Source organism: Musa acuminata, chromosome BXJ1-1, assembly GCF_036884655.1.
Source record: "Musa acuminata AAA Group cultivar baxijiao chromosome BXJ1-1, Cavendish_Baxijiao_AAA, whole genome shotgun sequence".
Lineage (NCBI taxonomy): Eukaryota > Viridiplantae > Streptophyta > Magnoliopsida > Zingiberales > Musaceae > Musa > Musa acuminata.
In genome coordinates, this window is record NC_088327.1 from 14,264,095 (window position 1) to 14,283,789 (window position 19,695).

A 19,695-nucleotide genomic window follows, 5' to 3' on the forward strand; every position below is an offset into this window, starting at 1 on the left:
TAAACCAAGAATAAATTGGACTTACTTTTGCTAATTATTTTCCTAGCACATCATTCAAAATAAATGTCATGATACTAATTATACTCATTTGTTTGAAAATAAGTCAAAATACAAATAAAATGATTTAATAAATAACATAAGCAATTCTATGGACGAACTAGTTTGCCAAATGTTGACCGACTCTGATGATTCACATCAACTATTTATATTATTAATTATTATTTTCTCACTTATTATTAAACCAAACACCCTTACAATACATTTGGGTTAATACCATGTAATATTATATTAAATAAAGAAAGTAATAACAGTGCATATGAGGTTAATATAGCATCAGCAATATCCTTGTGTATGAGATTCTTGGATCCATATTTTCCATCAATTAAATTCTAATTAACAAAATAAAAAAAAATTCCTAACGAATTAAATGTAAACTTGATTTTTTTTTTGTTATCTTAATTACCCTATATAGTAATTAAAAAATAATTAAAATATTAAATTTAAGAATATTTTATATATTAAATTTGTTACATTCAATTGAGACTAAAAATTATATAAAAGAAATGGAGTATGAATATAATCAAGCCCTATCCTCTCAACCGGCATCTTATAAATAAATCATAAATAAATTATATCGATTTATTTATATATGATTTTACTAGGTATATAGCATCAGTTCATTAAGACTAAAGAAACCTCTCAATCCTTCTCCTTAACCCATCTAGCTCCTAATCTTATCAATCGTTCATCCCCTTTGACAATGCCTTTCTAACCAAAGATGTTATCTACGCCAAGGCCAGCAATGATCCCCTTTCTTTGTAATACTATCTTAAGTGACCAAAGTCTCACCCTCTATGCAAGCCTCTCCCTAATGATTCGATTCAAGCCTATGCAATGATTTCAAGAATCCAAAATCACTCGAGGCATATTATTATCCTAGATCCGAAAGAAATCCAAAATATTGGAAGTCGTTGGAAGCTTTGCATCTATGGTAAATTCTTCGACAAGGCTCCACCCATATAGTTTATTAAGATAAAATTCTCACCTTTGTGGAAGTTGAAATTAGAAGTCCAAATCATCGACCTTCTTGTAGGTTATCTGTGCTTTTGTTTTCAATCCAAGATTGACTTGACAAACACATTAACCGAAGATCTATAGTTCCTTCATAGATAAGCACTCAACCTCTTACATTGGAGAGAAAGTTTCCAACCTCTAAATGAGACCATGAAGTCAGCTCCCATCTGAATACACTTTCCTGACCTTCATATATAACTAATACACGCTAGGCTCCTCTAAATTATGGTAAGCATTAGCACTCCCCTCAAATTGGATGCTATCACCACCTTTGGTATAAGAGCATGGCATGCTTTGCATATTACCCGACTTCTCTCTACCTCTTTCCCAAGACATTTGGGTTAGAATTAGCGATTCCAACTTCTTTCAAATGATCGCCCATGAAAACTTACCTAATTTATGTTTCTTTTATGGATAAAACCTATCAATGTGTAGTGAGTAAGTTGTTTGAGCAACCAACCATTCATAGAAAGGAAGACGCCAGCGAGTAAAGCTGGAATGTAGAGATTGATGTGAAGTTAGAACTTAGGCCATTATACATGTACGAGATCAAAGTCTTTGATCTAGTATATGTCTCACTACAGTAGCTGTTTTGGGTTCATAATGGCTCCATCTAATCCTTCACCCTTGCCTACTGACCTCTCTCAAAACCAATTCCATTGTGAGGAAAACAAGGCTCAACATTTTCCAAACCACAACGTGCTCTCTCTAAATTAGTCATTGTTCTCTTTCAATGTATCCCTCCATCTCATAACGAGGTTAAGTCTATATTTACTTACTTTGTTGCTCCCTTGTATTAACTCCCCTCCTTTTGCCCAAGATTGTGCAATGGCGGAGGCATCCTCCACCAATGCCCTACCCTAAGTATCACCATCCTTTCCTACTACTTCATCATCCAACTCACTTCTTTTAAAATACAATACCTAAACCCTACACAAAGATCAAACAAAACTAAGGCTAAAAGCTCTCTTGTCCCATCTTCTCCTATTAAGACTTCTTATGACACATTTAACCCGTTTCAGCTCTCTAGCCTATGAGGAGAGCACTAAATGCTCCCCTTGCCCCCTGGTTCATAGAGAGCCTTTCTTATTCTCTACTTATTCTACTTCACTGAAACAGATTCCATTCAAACATATATCCACTGAAGAACCCCTCATAAGATTCATCATGCCAAGAAAAGGACCACTTTAGTAAGCTCATAGAAAGTGTCATCAAAGCTTTCCAATACAACACTAACTCTATAACCGAAGATGAACGATACTTCTTGCTAAAGGAAGATGATCCATAGTGGTCAAGGATCATCCATAAGACAGGGTCTAAATCCTATATATCATTATCTTAGGGAAGTAAGGTGAACTCAAGTTTTATTTCTTTACCCGACTCCTTAAAACTAGGTTCTCCTTCCCTCTCTATCTTTGATAAATAAATCATTGAAGTGTCTAGTCTAAATTTATCGGTTATTATTAAATAACAATATATCCATCCTCATTCGCTTAGAATCACACTTCTAGCAAATAGAAGCAAAAATATTCCTACACAAGCTGGGTAATAACTAGGAAGGTTCTATCTTCCCAACCCAAGGTTGGTCGGGAGTTTTCATTGTTACTTGGTTCTCTTACAATCTCAAAACCTTCTCGATTAGTATTTTCTCTTGATTTCTATACTTAATAGTGGAACAAAAAGATATGCATCCATGACTCCTCTCTATAGTTTATGCCAGTACAATTTCATCATCTCGCAGTCTTTTTGGTATTTTCTTTCAAGCATTAGGCTTTTCTGATATATCATAAATGATTTTTGATAACTTTAATTGAATAAATTCCTCTTTTGATAAATTAGGAGGTAAATATTTTCAAGTTAATAGATTAGTTTTTGCTTTCAGGGATTTCATTTATAATTATAATTTTTTTTTACCTTTGAATTTTCTAGATCATATTTTACATGGTGTAATAGTAGGTCCAACTAATCTCATATTTCGATCGAATTGGATAGAGCTCTTGCAACTATTGATTAGCTTTTTATTTTTTCGTATGCTATTGTTAAGCATCTCCCCCACATAATTCTCCTCTCCTTATCCTTCTGAATCCGGTTACTAACTCCCCTAAGCATTTATACTCCTTCACATTTAATCCCTACTAGCTTGAATACCCTATTGTTTATAATTTGGTTCAAGGCTCTTGGAATCTTTTGGACTCTAACTTTTACTCTCTTAAAACCTTCTACCAAGCCCTGTTTGTCCTTGAATTCAAGCTGATTAATTGGAAGAAGAGAGACATCGGTAATATTAAAAATCAACTTAAAGACACCCGACACAATACATTATCTCTCTCCTAAGCTAAAGGAGAATCATTCCCCTCTTTTAAATGAAGATCAAACCAATCTCATCATTCTTAATAGTAAGTTCACGGCTCTTTCAAGATATGTCCACATGAAATAGCTCTCTCGAGCCAAATCCAACTGGCTTAGCGATGTTGATAAAAATACTAGATACTTACATAATATAGCTAGATAGAGGTGTAGGGCTAATCACATCCACCTCATCATCAAGGAAGATGGTTCTTCGGTGGAGAATCTCCCTTCCATATCTGTCATCTTCATTGATTGATATTATAACTTTTGAGCCCCCTAGACCTTGCATAGCAACTCGAACACAAATATTTAACCTTCCATTCCGACCATTCCCATCCAATCCCATCTATTTATTACTAACCCCTTCTCCCCCATAGAAATCCATAAGGACCTTATTGGTATGAGACAGAGCAAAAGACATAACTTAGACAATTACACTACTGAGCTCTTCATAAGCTACTAAAGTATTATTCATTCTATTCACCAAGCTTTAATTACTTCTACACTAATATCATCCATTCCCTAGTTTTTATTTCTAGGATCCTTAACCCTTCCAAGGTTACTATTGACTATAGGCCCATCTCCATTAGCAACGTTCTCTATAAAATTATATATAAAGTTCTTACAAATAAACTTAAACCCTATCTCAATTCAATCATTGATCGTAACCAATCTGCATTCATTGTAGTTCGTTTAATCCATGATAAAATTTCTAGTATATATGAACTTTCCCGCTCAATGTATCACTCTAAAGGAAAAGCTCTATTAATTCTGATTAAATTGGATAATTATGATTAAATTGGACTTTACCAAAGCTTTTGATGCTATACTTTGAAAAGTAATCTTGGACTGTTTTGAATGAATGAACCTTCCTCTAAAGTTTACATCCTGGATTCAATCATGTATTTCATATCCTACTTTTTCATGTGTCATTAATAACTTTCCCTCTAGTTAATTTAAAAGCTCTCATGGAGTGAGGTAGAGAGATTCACTTTCCACTCTTCTCTTTGTTTTGGTCCAATAGAACCTTATCAGAATCCTTAAAGAGTTTATGGCCAACAAAAAGATTATTTCCTATGATATTATAAGTTTCAAAATTTCTCATCTCATATTTATAAATGATGTCCTGTTAAGCATCAAGGCTAGTGATACATCCGGTCAAAATCTTATCAAAGCCCTTAACATTTGCTCCTTAATTAGCCTCTAAATTAATAGGAACAAGTTAGTCATCCTCTTCCCTAAATGTTATAATCCTGAAATCAAACACAAGATCTATAACACGTTAGGAATTAAGAAATGCTCTGGACCTCTTAAGTATCTCAATGCATTCATCCATCACTATCGTCTTTCTAATATGTTCCAAGGCTAGCTTATTTAAAAAGTAATTAATCAGCTCAATGGGTGGAATAGAAGGGGTACTTTCCCAAATCGATAAAGCTATTATTTTCAACTCTCTTGAACATTTGGGTAAAAATTTCTCTTTAATCTCCTGATATTTTATTTGGAATAGTAATCAAACTTACAACAAGATACCCCTCATAAGTTAGAACTATATTAACAGTCTCAAGGTTAAAGGTGGTCTCGAGATCAAGAACATCAATCTTATTACGATAACCATATATACCAAAAACTTTTGTCCCTTCCTAATCTAGTATGTCAACTAAGCATCTCTGAGCAAAGTATTATTTCATCTATTCCTAATAAATACCTAATCGTAAAACCTCTTCCTCTTGGAAAGAATATTCTTACTTCCATTTTTAATGACCCATAGATTTTCGATACCCCAAATTAATCCTAAAGCTCTCTCCTCCTTCCATCGGATCAATGATCTTATGATCAACAACCATTGTAACATTAGCCTCCTAGGGCTTCCTATTTGGCCAAGACATTACCCGAACCATCCTTTCCATTTACTTTCCTTTTGATCCCTTTCATAATTTTTGAATTTGGATTTTATATCCCATAAGAACAGTGACACCCAAAAATATATATATATATAACTTTCTAAAAAAAACTATCTATTTTTGGATATATTGTCCTAATACTATAAAATCATATTTCATTATTTTTTTTTATAATTTCAATTAAAATTCTGTAAAATATATCTTCTTTTGATTTTTTTTTCTCGGAAAGCACTGAGTTATCATACCAATTTAGTCCCTTTGATTTCTGACTGTATAATTCATAATTACACAAGAAAGAGGACTTTCTTTGCTAATAATCTCTAGCTCTTTTAAAAACATCGAAATAATAATTATTTTTTATATCCTTCGTTCACAAATCGATATAAAACTTAAACTCTCGCCGATAAAAGGTTTTGCCAAGCCATTCCATCAGCCTCTCAGTCCTTCGTATTATTATACTGTGATGGCTGTTATGTCCCAATTCCTGCCTTGCAGGTTCAAGCACAAGCACCTCCAATTGCACAACCTTCAGGCCGACGTTGTCTAACTGGCTTAACCCTTTGCCACCCTTTGAAGCTCTCAAAGCATCAAAATTCCAACTCAAAGTCTGCTCAGACTCTAATTCGTCGATGAATATTCTCACCGAAAGCCTCAAGTCTCCCCTGATTTCTCTACCCCCTTTGTCTCCGCTGTGCAAATTAACTATTGGTAGACAACCTCCTGCCTCACACACTAACTAATTTCGGTAGACAATATAGTGCCCAAAAAAAACCGAGTCCAGTCACCGATCGCAGTATAAGTCGGTTATCACCTTCCTCTGCTGGCACGAACGAACCGCGGAGGATTTGGATTTGTTGCCGGATCACTATCTAGAGCATCTCTCGGGTTAGTTGGGGCGAAAACGCATCCACCAAACTCCACCGCCGCGGTGACCGGAACCCCGCGAATGGTGCAGTCCCACGTTCGTGTCACCTCAGGGCATCTCCATGGAGAACGAAGAATCTGTGCGGCACTCGCCTTACCTACCCGAGCAACGATTGAAGCAGCCGCGTGGGACCTCGTCAGGTCCTGCACAGTCCTGCAGGTGCATGAGACACAGAGAACGGAGACGAGAAGAGACAGACACGAAAGGGGAACGAAGGAAGCTGTGGTGTCTGCTCGCCAAACTTGCCAAAGCATAGTAAGGGAGGAAGAGGAAAGGGAACACTCTCCTGTTCCCACTTCTGGTTTGATTCTTCGTCGTCGGTAACAGATAGCAGCTTTTCTCAAAAGACTAGTCTTTAACCGTACAACAGTAAATTAAAGTGCTTTCGTGGCTTCAATCCCCTCATCGTCCCACTCTGCTGAGCAGTGTCTACAGGAGCAACTGTAACCGATAACCCAAATCGGATTCGCATGAATCGTAAGAGAAAAAAGCGATTAAAGATGAGCCTAGGTTTGTATTTTATTCGAATATTAACTTGGAAAGAAGAGATTTTTCGGTGTTTATAGCATCACCTCTGAAAAATTGACCAAACAGCCTCCAAGATGGCGTATTTGAGCTCCGGGAGGAATTTGATTGGAGAAAGGAGGTCACTTTGACGCGAACTCCGTTGCGACGGAAAGCGCCGAGAGCTCGGCCTCCTCCAATGGAGCTGGAAGGTTGAGGTCTATGAAACAGTCTTTGACGGGCAGCAGGGGACGAGCAGGGATGGCGGCGGCAATGGCTGCGGTGGAGAGACGATGGGATCTTTTGTGGCCGCCGAGGGCCTGGCCGGAGGGGAAAACCCTGTAGCAGTAAGGGCATTCGAAGAGTTTGGGGTTGCGATCGGCGGCATTGGCGTCAGAACGGTCATCGCTGTGGTTTCGGATTCCGGCAATCGGGATGCATTCCACTCCCGCCCTCTTGCGACTCGCGCGGTGGCCGCCGAGAGCTTGATACGACCGGAAGAACTTCCGGCACGTTCTGCACTGGTACCTCGTCCTCTTCCGCCATGATCTAGCGGTGGCTGTAGGCTGCTTCGCCTCCTCATCTTCCTCCTCCTCGTAATAGAGATCATCCTCTTCGTCCTCATTGGCTTCATCCCAACCGTTGGATCTGTGGCCGTCTACCTCGGACTTGGACCAGGCGTTGCGGGAGAGCAGCATGAGCCAGCGGGCGACGTCCTCCTCGGGGGAGGCGTCGGAGATGGAGCTGACCGGCTCAGCGTCGGCGGAGGGATCCTCTCGGCGGCGATTGCGGCTGAACCGCCGTCGAAAGGACGACTCCGCGTCGCTCTCGCCATCCCGGTCGACGGGATAGGACCCGCCGCCTCCCCCCTCCGTGGCGGGGACGGAGAAGGCGAACTTGTGATCGACAAGACTGAAACTTGTCCTGAGGTTCTCCCGGGGGCCGTACGACGCCGCCGCCTCCGGATCCTTGGCCTCCTCCGCCGGGAAGAAGGACGAGGATGCGCACGGCGAGGGGAGGGGTTGCTGAGCCCTCGTGGGACGAGGGACATGGGCGACGTGAGAGCGCATGTGGCCACCGAGGGCGCGGCCGTTGGAGAAGCGCCGGTGGCAGAGTTTGCATCTGTGCCTCTCCATGGCTTCAAAGCTCGGATTTTTGGATCTCTAAACCTCAAAATCTTGCTCTCACTACTGTTCCATCACTTAACTCTAATTTGATTTCAGGAACTAAAGAGAGAGATGCAGTGTCAATAATCATTCCTCTCTCTAAATCCAACGAGGAGGAGGAGGAGGAGGAGAAGGAGAAGGGGGTTGGGGGGAGGTCATAAGGTCATTAAACACGGCAATAAGATATTAGTAGCAAGTCCGCAGCGTATCATGATCGCTTCGGTGGAAAGAGGAGATGCACCTTCGATGCTTTGATCGATCGGGTGACCGGTCCGAGGCTCGCCATCCGAATCTTGAACCGGTCCATCAAGTAATTCACCCGGTCCAGTTTGGTTCTCTTGAGCTCGCTCTCTCGCGCTCGGGTTGGGTGACGATTCGTTTCCCTTCTCGTTTCCTGCGCAAGAACCATGGCGGCGACCGCCGACCTCGGGACCGGCTCCGAGATTGCGGTGGCCCGAACGCCGCCTAAGGAGACGGCTGGCGTCTTCGGGGAGGCCCAGTGCGTCGAGGATCTCAATCAAACCATCGCCGCCGCCACCGCCGAATCCGTCTTCAAGGTAGCCGGATCCTTCGCCGACGGTCACAAAAAAACAGTCACGACCGCCGCCGCAGACTCTGTCTTCCAGTCCGCCGACTCCGCCTTCTCATCGATCGTCTCGGCGTCGTCGGGCATCCTCGAGGAAGCCAAAGTACGTCCTGGTTCTTGCCAATTTTTGCCCCCCTCCTGTCCTTCTATTTTTTATTATTGTTTCTTAATGTTTGTATGGGTGTAATTTAGGTTTAGATAGAATGGGCGTAGGACCAGTATGCCACTGCGTAAGAAACGGCGCTGGCAAAGATTGAAGGTGTGATTTCTTTTTCCTTATTATTAGTTATTATATTGGTTAATATTTCCATTTCTACTTCGCCTTTGCTGTTTGTAGAGATTTCCTTGACGTGTTCACAGAGGGCATCATGGATGCAGCATCACAATCCAGCTTTGTCTTGTGGGATTGCTGCTGGGATGGGACTTGTCCTGTTCAAAGTTAAGTGTTGATCTACTTCTATATGAACTTTAATGTATGTTTTATGATACTGCTTATATAATTATGGACAATGGCCACATTACAATATTTGGAGTTACATGATTTTGTATAAGTGAAACAGAGAGGAGTTTTTATTTCCTAATCGGATCTTCCTTTTCTTTTCTTGTTTCTTTATGATGAACTACTGATGGTGACAAATTTGCCACAAGATGAGTATTAGATTCAGATTGGCACATGGCAAAACTTTTTTCTAATCCAAATCAAGAATTACATCTTATCTTTATTTGACAAGCCCCATTGCACATGTCGGGGCATGGGGTCCAGTGTGCAGTTTCTTGTACTTCAGTGCTTTTGTCCATCAAAAGTAGGCAGTGGATAGCAGCAATTAAGTTCAGATAGGATGGACTGTGGATCCAGTGTTCTGCTATGTTACCACGAATGATACAAGATTGTTGTTCCTCACAAAACCAGGAGGATGTCTTATGAACCTATTGGACCTTTTACACACCCATTTTACTTCAAAGCAACAGTCTTGTCATTTTTGGACAACAATCGAGCTTAAAAGATGCTTAAAGTTCCAGTTTACTTGTTTAGCAATCTTCTTTAGTGTCTGTGTTTCTTAAACTTGCTATTCAGAAGATTGCTTCTGTCTCTCTTGGCATTTTCCTTTAAAAGTTTGGTTTTACTTTTTGTTGCAAGAGTCAATTTACACATTTATAGAATGGATGATTATGTATAACATACTTGAATGCACAACTTATTTTGTTTGACCCAGAATAAAATTTAATGTAAACTTTTAATTGAAGGATGGATATTTGGAAAATTTTGATCAATATGGTGTTTCAATACCAAATTTTTACTAAGATAAGCTTATAAGACACTCATCACTTGAGGCATGGTTTCAGTAAAATGTTGGGTATAGTTATATTCAGCTGCATTCGATATCTTGTTGTGCTAGTGACCAAATAATTCCAAACTTGTTGTACAGATTTAGCATGATTAAAAAGGTATCCACAACTTAGACTTCCATTGCATGTTTATGTACTTGTATTTCTATAATTCAGTTTGATTTGTGCTATATATGTTTCATAAGATGATATAAGTCACTTCATTATGTAGTTTTTCCGAAGTTCTTGTTCTCATTTGCTCAGGCCAAAGTTATTTGGTTTTTCTCTTGTCTTTGCTCGGCAGTGCTCAAGCCAAAGTTAAGGAGCTGCAGGATTCAGTGAATGTCATGATGAATGAAAGCAGGAAGTTGGAGGTAACTCCTGTGGTGAAACCTCTGGTTACTTGTGGTACTCTTTTCCAGTCTTTGCAGCGACAGGGGTTCTATTTAGCCAAGTAGAGCATAAAAGCCTTGCCTTTTCTTTCCATAAGCTTATAAGTAACAACAACTAATTCGTGTTTAATGCTACCTAATTTTTGTTTTGATCTATGATTATTTCTCCAGGATGACTTCTGAAATGTTTGACCATACTTTTGCTTTAAATCTTATAGTTGCTATAGAAGTATTTTCAGATACTTGTTTACAATCAGTTTTCTTTAATGCATTCACAATGAGTCTCTATGTCATCTACCTGGAGCATACATCAAAATAGATTTTTCTTGTCTGCTGTCGATGTCATTATCACCGTATAATTTGGTGTCATGGTTAGTGTTAACTCGTCTTTAGTGCTAAGGGTTTAGATCTTAGTGTGCATGTATTTTTATTCCTTACCTTGACATTGAATCTTTGAACAAGTGCCACATAACGTCACTTAACATGTCTGGAGATGGATAATTGTGTCCATCTCCTATGGAGGAGATGCACAGGTGTGGATGCTAGGATTGATGCAATTGATTATGTTAGCATGGAAGAGGCGGACGGGCAAACATGGGTCTTTACCAGCTTAGAGGAATGACGTGCTGCTCCTGCCGTCTGCCCCCAGTTCTCCAGTGCTGCTTAACTTCCTCCAATGGCAAAATCTTCATTTGATTAGCCAAATAGACCACAGAGTTGGGAGATCTTCAGCAAAAAAGAATAGCCTGTCATCTCCATTTGTGTTCTCTAAAATTATTATGCATAGACCATTGATCTGTCATTCTCAACTTGCCTCTTCTCCACTCTCAATTTGCCCTTCTACGTTCTGAGTTCCTTTTTGTTGGTTCTTATTGACATGCAAATAACATTCTCTTTCAATGGGAATCATTTTTCATTGCACTGTTGGAATATTTGAAAAGAAATCAACAACAGCACTTTTCATCTCAGTCCTTTCTCCTAGAGTCTGTCATTTCTTTTCTTTCTTCTTTTGTTTTCTGGCTTCTTTCTTGCCAAATTTTCCCAAAAAGCAATCTGTATTTTGCTTTATTCATCCAATAATGAAATCGATTAGACGGGCAACAGAAAAAGCTACATGCATATGCCTTAAAAAACTACATTTTGAACTTTCATTTATATTCTTCAAGTCGTATCATTTGCACTTAAATCTGAATTGCATTCATATGTCAATGTCCTTTTGAACTTTAGTAATATGTCAACAAGATGGTTATGTACCAGTTGGTTCTTGGCTCCTTATCTTGAAGAGCTTATTATTTCATGTTGTTGATAGGAGAGTAAACTCTATTTGTTACAAATTGTTGTTTCTGTACTGATGATCTGAATAATTTTTGTACTTCTATGCTTTGGAATGAGACAAACATGAATATATACTTGGCTTTTACCAGATGGACTGGCCATTTTTCTTCTGCTTCCATTTTGGGTAGGCCTAACGAGTTATGCATTAACCCTGTCGTCAACAGAAATTATTGTGCTAACATATGGAGTCTAATTATCAGTATGATCCTCATATTCTTTGTTGATTTAATCTCTGATTAGATTATTCAAGATTTGTTACAAGCAAGGTCTGTCATACCGAATCATACCGCCCAGTATGGGTGGTACATACCGGTCTGACAGGCCAGCGGTACGTGGACCGCCCGGTACCGGTCCACACTGTAGCACTGTAGCACTGTAGCAGTGCACTGTAGCAATGCTACAGTGATCGGTGGACCTGAGTATACCGAGCGGTACACCATACCGTATCGGTACCGAGCCTAGGTCGAAATATCGATACGGTACGGTATTGCGAACTTTGATTACAAGTAACATTCTGTACCTTGTTCAGGATAGGGCTCCATAGGCACTAGAAGATAGTAAAAGAGGGCAGAAGAGACTTATGTCTGGCATACACTTCTTCCCCTTGTTGCTGATTTGCACATGCTTTGCGTTTTTTTTTTTCTTGTGGTTTATAATTATGGTTATTTTATTTCAGGGAAGAAGGCCATCTAATTCATAGGCAATTAGATTTTGCTACTCATATCAGAAAAAAATATATCATGTGTAACTGGTTCTCGTTGTTGCATCAAAGTGGTGGATAAGTTGTACTAACATAACTTTTATATCTTTACCTATGTGCTGATAAACGACTGTTTGATGTTTCTTCAGCCATGAAAGGTCACACTATTGAACTTCCAAAGGCAGATGCTTCTCGGTATCGATCAAAGGTTCGTATTATGGACAATCTCGTGGTTCTTTACGTCATTCTTGAATTGTTTGTTTATCAATTATCATTTTCCTAGAAAAATTCGACTGGCACACATAGAGACATTTCCTTAACACCAAGTTTCATCTTTATGGATGATACACTGACTCATCAGGTTTGATAACTTCAAATGAGATGTGTAATTTGTACTGCCAACACTGGTTGGAGCATATTAAATACTTTCTTAAACGTGAGATGAGAGAGGTCTGTTGTAAGATGATGGTCTCATAGGGAGTCATTCTGCTAGGAGTTGCAATCTGATCTAAGGTTAAAACTTTTTGGAAGCCAGAGAAAGATGGGATAAGTGTTGGCATAGAACAATGCATTTGCACATGCATAAATTTGAAGGAATTGAAATTGAACTCTGATATATACCTTTTAGTTCTAGAGAAGGTAAAAGGTTGGAGGAAACTCTCAGTTTAACCTTGCTTTCACTTTGCAGTCTCGGATTGTTGTCTTATTTAATTAAACTGCATATTTTCTGACATTGGATTAATTACATTATATGTATATCGGGTAGAAATGGATTATGCAACAAGAAGTCAATTGAACATGTAATACCATGTTTAGTCCTTCATCAGAATTGGGGTAAGAGTTAACCTACTTGGGTTAGATGAATCTATTATTATTAATTTGAACCTAAACATTTTGAGCCAGTGATTTATACCCAGAGTCAATAAGTTACCTCATATGGGGGCCAAGGAGGTATGTCATAATTGTAAAGTGGTTTTGATTCTGGACTATGTTTGTTCTTAACAAGAACGATAAACTCTTGAATGGGGAAGATTATAATCCCTCGGCTTAGTCTTGACAACAAAGGCAAGTGAAGATGGAACATAAAGATGAATGGAATTGCAAGAGCCAACATTTCTAACGAAAAGTTCTTTACGTTCTTGATGCAGGTTTCTGCCATACATATCAAGCAAGAAAAGAGAGCTCTTAATGGTGCCCTCTCCATGATCCATCAATCATGGAATGCTGCACACTCTTATTTATGTTGACGAGTGATTTCTGCACTTGTTCTCATGCTGCCACATACAAGAATCTTACACCATACACAGGTAGGCTCAGACTGAAGCAGTTGAGGCTGTGGCAGCTTAAGAGGGCACATAGAGCCAATGTATATTCCTTCCCAGCATCCACAATGCAAGCAGAAATGGGTAGCCTATTCTGTTAATGGAGTTGAACATCCTGTCTTCAGAAAATAAGTGCATTTATTCCTCTAAATCCATCATTTTCCAGCAATCAATTCCGGTCAGGAGAAGTGTTGCCTAGAGATCACCAGAATTGGATATAGATGATCACCAGAATTAGAAGGTTTAGCCTAAGTTACATCAACCTGTCAAACTACATGTGATCAAGGAAAACAGATCCATAGAACAACTATAAGCAAAGATGAGACCACCAATTCAAAGAACAGTGAAGGCATGGCTGTTAATACCCAGTGACAGAGCACGGCAACTCCGAGAAGTCGAGCTCAGGGTCGAGGCTGGGCATTGGGCTGTGAAGAGGGAACAGACACCCGCTTGAATGGTTGGATACATTTTAATGTATTTATATTATTAATGTTCTGATGGTGATATGATTGAGATGTCATTTTATAGACTTGAATGATTTGGGTCTCTTCGCCATTTATCGTTTGTATATAATCTTTAAAATATAATAATATGTTGATTTGCGTGTCAGGCATTATACAGTGGATTAAAATGAGCTAATAACATGAGAATATATCAGATCATCTTGTATCCAAATTAGAAGAATCCAGCATCAACTTTGCACCTACCTGGTTGATGAGACATGCATGCTTGCCACCATTGTTGTTGGTCCCCTGACTCCTCACTGCAAAGGCCCTGAACATGGTGACCATTTCAAGAGCAGCTCCATTTTTATAGCCATCCTCAGATTTCCACAACTGAGTTGGTCGTCACTGACAACGTGACCAGCTTCCTTCATGGGGTTGATGGCGAAGGCTACCAGCACGCCAAATCTAAACGTCAAAGCCTCTGAATAGAACTGAGAAAAGCAATATACGTAAGTGACAGAGAGAGAGAGAGAGAGAGAGAGAGAGAGTGTGTGTGTGTGTGTGTGTGTGTGACATTAACTACTCAACCATGGGGAGCGTTTGGTTGTGTTTCCTTCCATCCAACCAAGAAGTCGCCCTCTCGCATGTCGATGCCAGCTTTGTAATGTCTACAGTCCTTTGACAGGGAAGGCTGAAGAAAGAACACATAAGAAAGCCATAGTCCACCACACAACTTTGAAGAGGAGGAGGCACACATGTCATTTTGACTCTACCATTCCATAAGAGTTTGCTGATTGGATTAGCGTTTAATCTTTTTCTGCTTCTCCTGCTGCAGCTTACATCATTGTTCTGATGGTAGACCTGCAGAGGAATAGCAGCTTTGTTCTTCTGCTTCTGAAGTCCCAAAAGCTGCACACCGGAGAAGAACATTTATAAGACGAGTTCACCATCGATTTGCGAGCTCCAAACCGTATTCAGAAGGAGCAGGAGGAGGAAGAGAAGAAGATAGAGATGGGTTGTTTTCCTTCTGAAATTTCCATTAAATTGGATTCATTCAGCCAGGATGTGACCGCCATGGAAGTACTCCTCTCGTCTTCCTCATCGAAACCCTCTCTCATCATGTCATACAGACTCCAACAACCACCCCAGCATTAGCCTAATAGAAAACCATGCATGCATGGCTAGAGAATAAGCAGCTGTCCCGTTCTGCTCTGCCACCATATATATATATATATATATATATATAATATGCTGCGATTTGGATACAGGATTTGCACACATAAGACCCAAATTTCCATGTCATGGCAACAGTGACAGGCCTCAATTGTCTATAAGAAGAAAACAAAGGTCCTGCCATACAACAATGAACACCTTTGGTCTTACTCGACATGATGGGGGCTCAGCAGCGGCACACAGCTATAGGAAATCAAACCCTAAGGCAGAAAGAAAAAGGGGGAGATATTACCGATGTCTTGAACCCTGTGTTGATGGAGGAGAAAGTAGGAAAGTGGCAGTGGGTAGGATAAAGTACAGTTATAATTTCTGCATGATAGGTTTATCATACACCCCATGATTATTCACCTGCTAAAACTAGTTAGTACTGCTAATTTATACTTCCAAACGGGTGTTGACCTCAAAAAAGACATCAAGCCATGCAACTTGGGAGAAGAGAGGAGGCCATCAGGATCGAAGGCGTTGGAAGAAGAGGCTCGAGTCATGTAGGTCTTCCTCCTCTTGATCGAGTTGGTGCAGTCGTTGGCTGTCTCCTTCCCTTTCTTCGTCTTCTCCCTCCTCTTCACCGCCTCCCTGATCGTCATCCTCCTCGTCGTTATTATCCTCACTGACACGAGGCTCGAGAGGGCCTTCTGCAGCAGTTCCGCCACCACCACCACCAGCCTGATCGCTGTCGTCCCCTCTGCTGTTGAAATCGAATCCTAAAGCGGCCATATCGGAGAACCTGAAGCTTTGGTGATCCGCCGGCACCACGATCGCGTCGAGCAGCTCAGAGTTGTCCTTTCGTTGGCCCTCATTGGCGCCAGAAGCAGCAGCAATAGTGCTCACATTTGTTGCATTAGGGGAAGAGGTGGAAGTGATAGGATTGGTGTTGAGAGACTTGGAGTAAAGCTGGTCCAGCTGTTGGAAGTAAGGGCAGGTCTTGGAGTGCTGCGGTCGCTTCTTCCCCCTTTCTTTGGTCTTCCTGAAGTACTTGTTGATGTTCTCCCACTTCTCCTTGCACCGTTTGGCACTCCGGTGATAGCCCATTGTGGCCATCGTGGCGGTCACCTCCTCCCAAAGTGGGCCCTTGAGCCCCGGCTCCTGGAACCTCGACTCCAGCCCGCTCCGGACACGGATCAGTGCCTGCACCTCCGCTTTCGGCCATCTACTTGTGTTGAAGGACATCTTAGAGCTACCTGGATCGCCATTGTTGAAGGTGTCGGAGGAGGGTTCGATCTGGATATTGTTGGGGGTATTGGTGTGGTCCTCCTTGTCGGCGTCAGCGTCGGGCATGTGGGACGGGAATGGGAGGTTGCAAGGGAGATTGAGGCTCTCGCCGGTGAACTTCTCGATGAAGGAGATGATGGCGGCCTCGCGTGAGGAGGCAAGAGCGCGTTCTTGGGCTCTTGTGGCAGCCTCGCGGCTGGACTTCGCCACCTGCTGCTTCCTCCATGCCTCCTCGCGGCTGATCCTCTGCTGCTCCCTCCTCTCCATCACGTCCAAGAATTGCCTGTGGAGGCCCTCCTGGTGGTCCATGAGCTGCTTCACGAGGTCCTCAAAGAAGGCAGCCACCGAGCTCAGCTGCCGCTGCCGCCACTTCCTCCTCCGCCTTCCGCTTCCCTTAGACAACTTCTTGGCCGTCGCCTCCTCTTCCTCATCGGCTGCAGGTGGCCCCGGGGCGGCGACGGTGGTGGCATGCAAGAAAGGGGCCTCATCACCAGTGAGGGCGGAACCTGAGCCCGTCTGATTGGCTCCACCCCCAGGCTTGTTGTAGATGGCCTCGAGCTCACTAAAGATCTTGTAGTTGCTGCCACCGGCGACTTGTACATCTTCTGTCTCGTCCACCTCTTTGTTCTTCCTGCAGTGCTTGCTATTTGAGGTCTCGGCCTCCTTATCCTTGCACCTCTTGTGGTTCCTGTTGATGTAGTCCAGATCCAGTGGCCTCCTGCAGTTGTTCCAACATATGTAGAGAGCTTAGGAATGGGTCCAAATGATATGAAGGATATCTTTCTAGTCGCACTTTTAAGCTTCTTTTCCCCTTTCCATCAGTCTTAGGAATCATCAGCTAGTCTTTTCTTATCATTTCTCTTTGATGTATATGTTTCCTTCCCTTCAACCTAATTAGGGCTGAACTGATAGCTCTTAGAGTGCTAAACTAAGTTTGCATGCGAGAGGAGACCTAACAAGGATTGCCATACAGCAATTACCATGATAGCTCTTTGATGGAAGACTCGTCCTCTCTCTGCCAGTGGTGGAGACGACTCTCACTTCCATCATCTCCCTGCAAAATGGAGTCATTGTCATTGATCCCCTCCCGGTTGCCGCCGCCGCCGCCGCTGCTGTCGTTCACAGATAGCTTGAAGCTCATCGCCGCCGTCAGAAATGATGGCCCTCCGCCGCTGCTGCTGCCGGGGATGATTCTTGTTGGCGACGAGGAGTTTTCCGGAGCCGGCTCATGATCCAGGCCCAGCTGGTGCTGTGGAATGAGCTGCCTTGGTTCCAGGTACTGCTGCTGAGGGTGGAAGAGCTGGAACTGGTGGGCGGGGTGATGGAAGAGCTGCTGGGTGATGGAGACGGAGTGGAAGTGGGAGAAGTGGGGAGGCAGCGGCGGCGACGCCTGTGGTTGCGGCTGGTGAGGTTGAGGGAGGGGATGGTACTTCAGGGGGTGAAGGGCCGCGGAGTGGATGTCGGTGGTGGGGGTGTCGACGGCGCCTGCCCCGACAGTTGTGGGGTTCGCCGAGGAGATGGAGAAGAGCGAGGAGCCGCAGCTGTCCACCATGAATTTTTGGATCTCAGACACTCCTCCATAGCCTGACTGCATCTTCTCTCTCTCTCTCTCTCTCTTCCTTCACTCTATTCTTGTTACTCTTTTCTCTCCATCACTTGCTTCTTTTCTCGTGGGTCAATAGGGAACGCTCCTCTTTCCATGAGAACACCTTCAGATCTGCAGGATGTCGAGCTGCACTTATGCTCGTGTGCTGTTGTCTCTCTCCGTCTCTCTCTCTCTCGGGTGGAAAGGCAATAGCAACACTCAAAAAGGAAATCACAAAGGACTTGACTTGAGCTTCCTCGAAAGGTAGGCCAGGGAAACCTAAAAACCCTTGAGGAGGAGGAGATGGAGGAGGAGGAGGAGGAGGTCGTCCTACCTCTCCTCTCTCTCTCTCTCTCTCTCTCTCTCTCTCTCTCTTTCACTGCAACAGTTGCTGCAGCTGCTGCAGAGGCTATTGGGAGGAGAGAGAGTGTGTGTGAGCCGAGTGGTAGATAGAAAGCTTAAAGCGATGGTACTGGGGGTGACGTCAGCCTGAAGAAAAGGATGAGCATCTCGGTCCAGGCGGCATTACTCGATGGTCCTGCCACCACCCACGTGCCATGCACGTTCTAAGGGCAGAACCGTGAATTCAAAATGTTCAGCTTACCTACGTACGTAGTTTACCTACGGGAATTGGATCACAGTAAGTAATTTCTTGGGAGAAGCTATCTTAATTCCCTATAAATCTAGCAATGTACGAGTAATCTATATTTTAGTTGCACAATACCTCCGGATTTTGATCCAATATATGTCTAGTTTTATGTCAAATGTTGGACGTCGAATATAAAAATTTTATATCGAGACTTCCGTTAAAAAAATAATAATAATAATAAATAAATAAATATTCGATGATTTAAAAATAAATAATAAAAAAATCTTTTTCAGATGATCAGATGTTGAATTAAAATGAGTTAATTCGTGAAATATTTACCATATTATTAATACATAAATAATCGTATTATTTAAATAATTAATGAAATAAGTTCTGAATCAAGAGAAGATGGGCCACGTGTCAACACAGGATGAGGTGGAGAATGATGGGTTGCGTCCGATGGTCCTCTTTGACTCGGAAAACGATGGGTAGGTGGAGTATTCTACCTACGAGTTTAAGAGAGCGATGGCTCGGATAATGATATGATGTGAAGCTTAGCCACACCTCATTTGTCTGTAAAATTTCAATTAATACAATATATATTATTAAAAAGTTATCATATATTTACTATGTTGCTAATATCTCTTGCAACTATAAAAAAAAAAGAAAAAAATTAAAAAAAGGATGTACTGGTATTGATGAAAAGAATAAAAGATAAAAAACTTTATTAAAGTAGCTTTAGTTTGAATACATTAACATGTCTCACTCCTATTTATACAGATTAAGCGGGAGGATTTTTCTTAATAGAATAGAGGATTTCTCTCAACAGAATAGAAAATCTTATTAAAGAAGATCAATATATATAATTTTATTTTTAAATATAAATATAAATTATTTTTATGGCTTAAATCTCAATCGAAGTTTTTTTATTGTACGATGACTCATCGTTTATAAATAGTATTATATTTTAATAAAAAAATTTATTTTAAAATGCTCCTCGATGCAAACCAATTTGCACTACGATTATCATACATTAGCATTTTCCTAAAT

General features: G+C 41.4%; 2 protein-coding genes across 2 annotated transcripts; both read right to left on the bottom strand.

Annotated features, from left to right (window-relative positions):
- Nucleotides 1–6,746: 6,746 nt before the first annotated feature.
- On the bottom strand, nt 6,747–8,006 carry LOC135675606 (zinc finger protein ZAT9-like). Its single transcript, XM_065185924.1, has one exon. The coding sequence runs from the start codon at nt 7,890–7,892 to the stop codon at nt 6,900–6,902; it is 993 nt and encodes a 330-aa protein (XP_065041996.1). The 5' UTR covers nt 7,893–8,006; the 3' UTR covers nt 6,747–6,899.
- A 7,314-nt stretch (nt 8,007–15,320) lies between these two features.
- Nucleotides 15,321–18,476, bottom strand: LOC135675629 (trihelix transcription factor DF1-like). The gene is made up of 2 exons (XM_065185974.1): nt 17,452–18,476; nt 15,321–17,189 (listed from the first exon to the last, which is right to left on the bottom strand). The coding sequence occupies exons 1-2, from the start codon at nt 18,063–18,065 to the stop codon at nt 15,710–15,712; spliced, it is 2,094 nt and encodes a 697-aa protein (XP_065042046.1). The 5' UTR covers nt 18,066–18,476; the 3' UTR covers nt 15,321–15,709.
- Nucleotides 18,477–19,695: the final 1,219 nt, after the last annotated feature.

Coding starts and splice junctions, on each gene's coding strand:
- LOC135675606 (XM_065185924.1), bottom strand. CDS start 7,892: ATGGAGAGGCACAGATGCAAACTCTGCCACCGGCGCTTCTCCAACGGC.
- LOC135675629 (XM_065185974.1), bottom strand. CDS start 18,065: ATGCAGTCAGGCTATGGAGGAGTGTCTGAGATCCAAAAATTCATGGTG. Junction 17,190..17,451: donor TCCATCAAAGAGCTATCATG/GTAATTGCTGTA, acceptor GAACAACTGCAG/GAGGCCACTGGATCTGGACT.